We start from the raw sequence: 10,449 nt of genomic DNA, 5'->3' as shown, positions 1-10,449 counted from the left end.
GTTGAGATTTAGAAAAAAATATAAAAAGATATGCGAAGAAAAAGATATAAAAAGGTATATACATGGGTCCCGACAAGAAGAAGGACAAAAGATGTCTGACTGCTAAGCCATCTTGCATTTTTTTTTAATTATTGACATAAATCAAGTTATTTTATAGGCTTGTGTGACACTGTGACATATTTAAACATGGGAAATGTTTCAACACTGGATTTATCTGATTCATAATTTCTCAAAGTGTACTCTAGTTGATAAACTAATACTATGTTTTTCCAGCTTGAAGTGTTGTTCACCTGTCACACGGCTCACGGTCACATTTTGACAAGAAATCAAACTTCATGACTTTGCTGCCCTACCTTCACCTGAAATATATGTCAGAAAGTCATCAGAAAGATATGATGCCTACTTACTCATCATCACATCCATAAACGCTATCTGTAATTTACCATAAAATTGCCGGAAGACTGAGTCAGAGAGGGGGAGTGGTCTCCACTGCGTAATGTGGGTACGTGAGCCTACGTTATCCAGCCATAACTCGGAATACGAGGAACCACACAAGCCCGCAACACTCGCAGAAGAGGGACGTGCAAACAAAGTTGGTTAACGACAATTTAAGCTGCAGCAATATTTTCACGTTCTAATGTATCTGGAATAGATTTTCAAACTGGTGGATCCCTGACTTCATTTTTCAAGGACTCTCCCTCACCAAGAACATTGAAAAGGAGTGCTCAATGAACTTTAGTTCGACAAATACAAAGGTAAGATTTCAATTGCATTCTAATGGTAGAACTGATTGCTAAAACTCGGACGAGGAATGCATGCATTCGTTTGTTTCGTAGGGATTTGAATGTTGGCTAAAAAAACGTCTACAAACATTTCAGATCCGACAGTAAATGTTTGAAATGTGCACCCTGGCTGTCGTATATAGAGTCTAAGTTATAGTTTATTATTGCCTACTTTACAATATTTTTACTCCGTTTATTTTCCTCTGCAGGCTATTGCACTTTAATTCTTATTTTTACAGTCACGTCTTTTCAACAACAATAAAATGAAGTATTCCATTGACACCCCGTTTTCAATCTGAAGTACCCGATGATATGTCACAATCTCAGGTTCAATTCCCCTTATTGATGTCTTGAGTCTGAATGGTGATTTGCATCTGTAGAGACAGTGGTGCAATGCCATAGGGTTAAAGAGAGATTGGGAGAAACCTATTGATTTCTGTTGAACAAATCAGAGTAATATTGCAATTAACTATCATGCTTATTACACTACATTGGTAATTTTACAGAATGATTTAATCATGCAATACAATCGTTTTTATTTATTAACACTCTGGAAAGATGTGCACACTGTGATGAGAGTGACAGTTAGATGAGTTATGTAGTCTACACATGACAACTATTCAACTATAAAGCTCTCTGCACACTAGAGAATGTACACTTGCATGTAGCCTAATAGATTAATTTGAGCTAATGTAAACATCCATGTCTTTATTTCTGGCATTTGCATACAATGTATTTGTATATATTAAGCCTAGGGGAAATGTATGTATGTATTTATTTATTTATTTACTTACTTACTTATCAGCTGCAGTGTCAAGTGTCATCTAATGATGCCTCTGTTCTTTTGTCCTAGCAGTGTTGCTGTGATCGACAGAGAGGAGGCACCATTGTTCTTTCTCAAGTGGACCGTCGTCCTCAGTCAGCTGCTCTTTCAATGTTGGATACCGTTGTGCTCCTTTAGCCAGGCTGAAATCTACCAGGTTGAGGACCTCCCTCATGGCGGCCTTTTTCTTCGGGCTGCTTCTCTTCGCGATGCAGCCCCCCCCTATCCCCTCCAGGCCTGCGGAGAGGGGTGACCGGGGACCCCCTCCGTCCCCCACCGCCTCTTCCCCACTGGCCCTCAATGACACCGGGGCCACCGGCCACCCCAACGGAACCTTAAAGCAGTTGCCTCACATCCTCATCATCGGCGTCAGGAAGGGCGGCACACGGGCGCTCATCGAGATGCTCAGCCTGCACAGCGCGGTAGCGGCGGCCGAGAACGAGGTGCATTTTTTTGACTGGGAGAGTCACTTCCAGAAGGGCATACCCTGGTATCTCAGCCAGATGCCCTTCGCCCTCCCTGACCAGCTGACTGTGGAGAAAACCCCTGCCTACTTCACCTCCAGCAAGGTGCCTGAACGCATCCATGACATGAACCCAGGCATCAAGCTGCTGCTCATTCTCCGGGACCCAACCGAGCGGGTTCTGTCGGACTACACCCAGGTCTTCTACAACCGTCTGCAGAAGCACAAGCGCTACCAGCCCATCGAGTCGTTGCTTGTGAAGGACGGGGAGATCAACCTAGGATACAAAGCTCTCAACCGTAGCCTGTATCACCTGCACCTTCAGAACTGGCTGCGTTACTTCCCCCTAGAGAGCATCCATGTTGTGGACGGGGATAAGCTGATCAGGGACCCCTTCCCGGAGATGAAGAGAGTGGAGAGGTTCCTGAATCTAGAACCGCAGATAAACGCATCTAACTTCTACTTTAACAAGACTAAAGGCTTCTACTGCCTGAGGGACCACGGGCGAGAGCGTTGTTTACATGACTCTAAGGGCAGGGCGCACCCTCACGTGGCTCCCGCCATCCTCCACAAACTCTACCGATTCTTTCATGAACCCAATAGGAAGTTCTTTGAGCTTGTGGGCCGAACATTCAACTGGAACTGAGTTGTTATTCAGGCCAGTATTAACCACAGTTCTGATTCTCATGTTAAAGAGCTGATCCTGAAGCTGAGTATAAAAGGGAGATTTAAGCTAGATATATATTTGTATTATTTGAAACGTGTGGCAGCGTTCTGACCAGCAACAATCAAGACAGACTTGGCACATCTGTTTTTTTGTCTATCGTCATTCATTGCAAGTCAATACAAGTTTATTTTGTCTTGTTTTGGCTTCATCGATAACCTGGTGTCCTCACCTCTCTGTGTAGTGCATGGCAGACACATGCATTATTATTTAGCTCTAAATCACTTCAAAGCAATGGAGTGATCAATGATAAGGGCATTCAAAGGCCGATTTAAGTTAATGTGTCACATGCCATTTTTAAGGATTGCATGTCTGCAACAACTCTTGAGTATCAATCTGAAGAACAGTATGCCTGTCTATTTCCATTGATATGCTGTCATCAGTAGCACACATGTTATTTTTGCTAACAGTCATTATTCAGTGTTCTGAAGGGTCTATATGCTGCTACGCTATTATTATTATTTGTATTTTTTTTCAGGCACATTCATACTGAATAGATACATAGTTTAAGAAGCCATTGAGTAACAAAGGGTCGAATACGTATTATGGTCATTGCTATGTACACATGTACTACAGTATACTGTAAATAATATTATAATAGATTTTTTTTCTATAGTGAAGGATTAACACAATAATAAAGATGTATTTTGCTATAATGTGTTTTTGGTCTTTCTCTGTATGTACACCTCGTATTTCATCCCACAACGTTATTTAATTTTCAGGATATGAAGGGTGAAAAAAGCTTTACAGACTGCTAATGTACACATTCGGAGTCCGGTATGGGATGTTTCGTAATTTGTATTATTATGGTTAAAGGAGATGAACATGATGCCTAGATGAGATCTTTCCAATGATTTATAGCACTCCATTCCTATGGAGGACTGTTCCTACTGGGGAGAGCCAATATGGCTGACTGGTGGCTTCAAAGCCTCTCTATAATACAAATGTACATAGCATCAGAAATCCAGGGTTTATATACTACATTGGATCTTTAACAAACATTTCAGTCTTGAAATGCCTGCTTGGCTACCCTGCATATGTCTAAGCCAGTGTAGACAGAAGCCCTCTTTAACAGCTGTGGGAGACACTTCTGCTTTGTTAGTAGTGGGTGCTGAGGACCGAATAGTGGGTGCTGAGGACAGATGCTAGTTGGTTGCTTCTTGCATTCATGTGAGATATCATGGTGACATTCAATGGCTGTACAGTATGCTGTCTGGTATATTTTTTTCATGTAAATGGTTGCAGGAGGATATTTGGTGTAGAGAGAAAGGTATGTGTGTTATGAGTGCGTTCTAGCGGGAGGATACAGGTAAGGTTAAGTCAAACTCTGTTTAATCAAAATAGAAGTTGTTTATGTTGTTTATGTGTTTTTGTTTCCATACTATATTTTTTTAACAAATAATTATTCATTCAAACCTTTTCTGGTGCTATTATGGGACACTGGGTATTTGATTTAAGAAAAGTAGATCCACCAGTTAGCATTATATTGTGTTGAATTTAAAGACGCAGTTATAACTTTGGGCGACCCAACACAATTCACATAGAAATGTGAGTTAAAGATCTATCGTTCTCATTGAATGCAAGTGTAAGAAACGGTAGATCTTTACTACGTGTATGCTTCCCGTTAAGTTTAATTTTGGGTTTTGGTACTTTCGGTTTTGTGCAACACCTTCAAAAAGCTACAAATATTTTTATGTTTATTTTATATATTTCTCAGTGGTTTAGATTTTTTTTTAACCTTTTATTTTACTAGGCAAGTCAGTTAAGAACAAATTCTTATTTTCAATGACAGCCTAGGAACAGTGGGTTAACTGCCTGTTCAGGGGCAGAACAACAGATTTTGTACCTTGTCAGCTCAGGGGTTTGAACTTGCAACCTTCCGGTTACTAGTCCAACGCTCTAACCACTAGGCTACCCTGCCGCCCCTGGTACAATGATTCTCTACACTGTAATTTTTGCAACCAGGAAATGGCGGAGTGATTTCTGCATATTGCACCTTTAATTCTGTGGTAGCTTAGTTCCACATAGAACCATAGAGCACCTCCAGGACTGCCCAGACAGATTCCTAACCCTCTTAATCTCCTTAATGCAAACCAAAGCATTCTTACTACCTCTTTCAGTCTGGAGAGCAATGCTGGCTAAATTCCTCCGAGATCACATATGGTTTTGTGGTTATTGTTGAGTTATGCCATCAGCGGCCGTCATCAGAACATGTCGAAGCAGGTCACAGACATCAAGGAAGCGAGATAGAGATCGATACAAAGCAAAGAGAGAGTGCCTGAAGATAGGGAGAGATGAACATCCCAAGTAACATTATCACTATTTTTGAGCTCAAGGTTGCATTATGTTTTGAGTGACATTGCTTTTGACTTTGATGGAAATGTTTCAGGCCTCCAGGCAGCCACCAGACAGCCTTCAAAGGGGACTCAACTGGGGAAAAACTCTGTAGGGGGTGCTCATATGCACCCTCCAAAAAATACATTCCAACAGATGATCTTTCCTCTGTGACCTTTGTTGACCTTTCCAGGTCAAACAAGGACTCTCCTCTCCTCCTTTCCTGTATGTATCCACTCCCCTCTTTGCTGAGCCGGACTACTAAGTGGAAGGTGTCGTTGAGACGAGCAGCAGTGAAGCCAGCAGGAGACCATGAGAGAGAGTCTCTTGAGACAAGCTTGTTCACAGATTCTACGAAAACCTACACCTACTAAGCTAAGTGCTCTCTCAAATGTGTTTTTTGTTGTTGTCAAACTTACCATTGAAACTACATCTCTCAGTGTTTAGAGAGGACACAACCTTTCTCTGACATGCTCCTAAAAGTCCACCTGTAGCCATACTGTAAGTCTACCCACACTTTATAGAATATTAACACAGCATCTATTAAGAGTTCATGAAAGCCTCATGAGTCCCAATCAGCTGTGGAGCTTATCAAATCAAAGGCTTACAGTCGTAAATATTATTTTAACATCGCTAAATTAATTGGTCTTGGGTGAGGGCAAGCTGAGGGAGTGTGGGGGAACTGACTATACAAGTCAGTCTATACAAGTCAGACTAATGGACTGGCACTACTTCTAGTACACTCTCCCCCTGACACCACATTGCTGACCATGGAATATTCTGGATGACATCTACACACACACACACTCTCCCATCTCTCCCCTGCCAGTCCACTCTTGTTGTTTTTGATGGGCTTGTTTCCTCTGAATTACAATCAGCCACTCATACTGTGAACTTTAAAGGGATGATGTGATCCAATGGAGTTTGACCCCTTCTCTGGTTACCAGGGCTGCAGCCTTCTTTTAATTACAATAGATTGTTTGTCCACTCAATGTGTGAAGGACAGCAGAAATGTGAAGCGCACACACCAACATAAACACACTCTCTTTCTCTCTCTCCCCTCTCTCTGTCACAGACACACACACACACACCAAGACACACATACATGAACACACACTTTCAGGGGTGACCCTGTCGGGACAGACCCCCCCCGACTAAATCAATGTGTAAATTCTTAGAAGGGAAGCTATTGCTGAACTATTCAATGCCCTATTCTTTACAACTGAAACAATGCGTTCCTTAGAGGAAGAATGAACATAACAGAGGAATGTTCAAGCTACGTTCCTTACATGCCTTGTATCTGTGGATGAAGGCTCACTGGCACACTGATCATTCAATTCTCTGTTTGTATTTCAAGACAAAAGTATACATTTAAAAGTAAATTGTCACAATTCCTCTCTGGAAAACAGACAAGAGTGAATGGAGACATGTCTGTTTCATCTTGAAAAGCATTGACCACTCAGCAACACCATTTGCAGTGAGCCATATTCAAGTGACATTCACCAACAAAGATGAAGGAGCGCCTCTTAGAAAAGGTGACCTTGGGGCCTCCCGAGTGGCGCAGCGGTCTAAGGCACTGCGGTGCTTGAGGCGTCACTACAGATCCGTGTTTGATCCCGGACTGTGTCTCAGCCGGCCTCGACCGGGAGACTCATGATGCGACGCATAATTGTCCCAGTGTCGTCTGGGTTAGGAGAGGGTTTGGCCGGCCGGGATGTCCTTGTCCCATTGCGCTCTAGCGACTCCTGTGGCGGGCTGAGCACATGGACGCTGACACTGTAGCCAGTTGTACAATGTTTCCTCCGACACATTGGTGGCTGTCTTCCGGGTTAAGCGAGCAGTGTGTCAAGAAACAGTGCCACTTGGCAGGGTCGTGTTTCAGAGGAAGCATGGCTCTCGATCTTTGCCTCTCCCTAGTCCGTATGGGAGTTGCAGCGATGGTGTCACGTTCGTTGTAATGAGACCAAGGCGCAACGTGATTAGAATACATTCTTCTTTTAATGAAGGAAGAACACTTAAACAAACAAACTAACCAACCAAAACAACAAAACGAACGTGACGCTATGAACAATGAGTGCAGACACAGGCAACTACACAGACAATAACCCACAAAATACCCAATGAATATGGCTACCTAAATATGGTCCCCAATCAGAGACAACGATAAACAGCTGCCTCTGATTGAGAACCAATCTAGGCAACCATAGACATATAAACCCCTAGACATACAAAAAACCCTAGACATACAAAAACCCCAAGACAATACAAAAACTAAACAAACCACCCGTGTCACACCCTGACCTAACCAAAATAATAAAGAAAACAAAGATAACTAAGGACAGGGCGTGACAGGTGGGACCTGACTGTAACTATCAATTGGATATCACGAAATTGGGGAGAAACAGAGGTAAACCATTTAAAAAATATATATATATATATATATATATATATATAAAAAGGTGACCTTGAGATGAGGACAGGGTGGCCCAATAAAAATGGTTAAGAAGCCTCTCAGTCTTTTCTGTTGTCTTTACGGTCATTCATTATAAATGTCCTAAGGTGTTCGATGAATACTGGATATCTCTTCTGAATGAGCAGCTTCGATTAAACTATGGCAAGGCAAATTGAGGAGGCAGTCTAACAATCTCAACTGGTCACGCTATTTTTAAGAGGGCAGTCAGGCTTAGTTGTATTGAGTGGCACTGTTGTCCCTTGTGTCTTACATGCTCCTAGATATGGCGTAATACCACTTTACCAATGAGATCCACACAGTGCATTAGAAACATTAATTTGCCAGCTTATGATATCTTTCTAAGTGGCAATTTTTCAACAGACTTATAATGGACTGGAGAAAACAAATCTGGCTCCCTGTTCCCTCCAGTTGCTCTGGGAACTCTGTAGAAATAGTTGGTGGAATAGGGACTCGGGATTCCTGTAAAAACCATGTCATCGCTGACTGAAACTTGGAATATCTCCCAGGACTCCTGGCTCTAAACATTTTGGAGGATTCAAGGAGAAGAACCTTCACACATTTTACCTTCCATGCTGAATGAAAGCTATTTTGGCATGAGACGGGTGATCAAATCAATCGAATTACCTGAATTAAGTACAGCTTGGGGCTCCAAGTAATTTCCCTCCTGACAGAGATCATACAAATCATCAATTTCCAGACACGTTTTTTATATTTCCCACCACTAATTCACTGGTCAAAGCCAATTCCTCCTTCATCCACCTCTCCTTCCAGTTCTCTGCTGCCATTGACTGGAACGAACTGTAAAAATCACTGAAGCTGGAGACTCATATCTCCCTCACTAGCTTTAAGCACCAGCTGTCAGAGCAGCTCACAGATCACTGCACCTGTACATAGCTCATCGGTAAATATCCCATCCAACTACCTCATCCCCATACTGTTAGTTTATTTTAATTTTTTGCTCCTTTGCACCCCAGTATCTCTACTTGCACATTCATCTTCTGCACATACATCACTCCAGTGTTTAATTGCTATATTGTAATTATTTTGCCACTAAGGCCTATTTATTGCCTTACCTCCCTTCTCCTACCTCATTTGCACACATCGTATATAGCCTTTTTCTATTGTATTATTGACTGTATGTTTGTTTATTCCATGTGTAACTCTGTGTTGTTGCATGTGTCGCACTGCTTTGCTTTATCTTGGCCAGGTCCCAGTTGTAAACTTGTTCTCAACTAGCCTACCTGGTTAAATAAAGGTGAAATAAATCAAATCAAATATCTTTGGGCATTTTAATTTCCTAACTTGTCATCACAACAAATAAGGGATCAATTAAACTGAAATGTGGTTGTGCCTTCTGTGTGCTGCCTTTTCCCTTTACAAACTGATGAGACATTAATGGATGTACTGAGTGGTAAAGCAGGGCTATGCAGCTCGTGATGATGTATGTATTTGCAGTCGTTCCTTCATATTTGACACATCCAGTGCACAGTGCAATCCAGTCATTGCAATGCTGTGTTATCAGTCATTCCCTGGCATGGCAGTCCCTGACAGAGGCATAAGCCCTGGTGGCCAAGGATAAGTCCCGCTGCTACCAGACACCTCTGCCTGTGTAGAGAATGACTGGGCCCACAGATAGCCCCGGCTCCCTCTCCAGGGAACATGTGTAAGTGTATGTGTGTGTGTGTGCGTGTGCGTGCATTCATTTCATAGGAATTGGCAGGGAATAATCTGTTTAAGCGTTAGGGTCTGACTTAAGACTGATATGGCTTAAAATGAAAAGCATTCCCCCAAGTGTGTTAGACTAACAGAAATACAGAAATGAGCTCCACTGAAGGGAATGCAACTTTACATTAATAGCGAAATGCTCCTATTTGCTGGACATTATGAGAGAGTGTATTTGGACACTGGCCAATTCTCATGTTTCATTACATTTACAACTCTGTTGAAGAAAGATTGGTTCTATTGTCCAAGAAACCATGATAACTGACAAATGATCAAATAGGAAACTATTATGATGTGAAATCATCCATGCACAGTATTAAAAATAAAAACACAGTTCAAAAGTCTGCTTTTTCCATTGTCTTTATTTGACAGTGTAGAGTTGCACCTGATTGAAACCATGTGTTGTTCTGACCCCTGAACAGCGCTGGTATATTCCCAAAAACATGCGCTGGATGAAACGGCTCCGCTCCAGGTGGATGAGACATGCTAAGCTACATTTTGGAATGTTTAGAGGGTTTCTTTCAGCAGCTAATAGCACACAGGCAGTATTTTCTCCACCCAGACAACATCTTTTCACTTATCTCTGTTCTCTCTGATCTCTGCAATGTGAAAAAGGAGCATATTTGGTCATTTGTGGACACTGAGCCATAGAGTTTCAGAGGTGTATTCCATTTTAAGTTAATTAAGAATTCGAAAAAAAATTAAGTTGATTTACAAACTGTGCCAATCATTACACTCTGCATATAAATACATTATTATTTATTTAGCAAATGCATATTCCCCCAATGTATAGTGGGGGCAGGTAGCCTAGTGTTTAGAGCGTTGCAAGATTGAATCCCCGAACTGACCAGGTAAAAATCTGTTGTTCTGCCTCTGAACAAGGCAGTTAATCCACTGTTCCTAGGCTGTCATTTAAAATAAGAAATTGTTCTTAACTGACTTGCCAAGGTAAATAAAATGTGCAATTTTGTCACACAACACAATGCCACAGATGTCTCAAGTTTTGAGGGAGCGTGCAATTGTCATTCTGACTGCAAGAATGTCCACCAGAGCTGTTTCCAGAGAATTTAATGTTCAAATCTCTACTACAGGCAGCCTCCAATGTCGTTTTAGAGAATTTGGCAGTAT

General features: G+C 41.8%; 1 protein-coding gene across 2 annotated transcripts; it reads left to right on the top strand.

The window, feature by feature from the left end:
• Window positions 1–517: 517 nt before the first annotated feature.
• hs3st1 (heparan sulfate (glucosamine) 3-O-sulfotransferase 1) lies at window positions 518–3,445 on the top strand. 2 transcript variants are annotated; one of them, XM_024403840.2, is made up of 2 exons: window positions 518–755; window positions 1,636–3,445. In XM_024403840.2, the coding sequence occupies exon 2, from the start codon at window positions 1,779–1,781 to the stop codon at window positions 2,712–2,714; it is 936 nt and encodes a 311-aa protein (XP_024259608.1). In that variant the 5' UTR covers window positions 518–755; window positions 1,636–1,778; the 3' UTR covers window positions 2,715–3,445. The 2 variants fall into 2 exon arrangements, with proteins under 2 accessions (XP_024259608.1, XP_024259607.1); XM_024403839.2 differs by having other exon boundaries at window positions 519–755; window positions 1,639–3,445.
• The last annotated feature ends 7,004 nt before the right edge of the window (window positions 3,446–10,449 follow it).

Source organism: Oncorhynchus tshawytscha, linkage group LG21 (assembly GCF_018296145.1).
Source record: "Oncorhynchus tshawytscha isolate Ot180627B linkage group LG21, Otsh_v2.0, whole genome shotgun sequence".
NCBI classification, from domain to species: domain Eukaryota; kingdom Metazoa; phylum Chordata; class Actinopteri; order Salmoniformes; family Salmonidae; genus Oncorhynchus; species Oncorhynchus tshawytscha.
Note: the sequence above shows the minus strand (reverse complement) of the source record. Positions and strands in the feature narration are given on the sequence as shown.

What these genes read in the sequence shown, in the direction of transcription:
- hs3st1 (XM_024403840.2), top strand. Translation starts at nt 1,779, where the DNA reads ATGGCGGCCTTTTTCTTCGGGCTGCTTCTCTTCGCGATGCAGCCCCCC.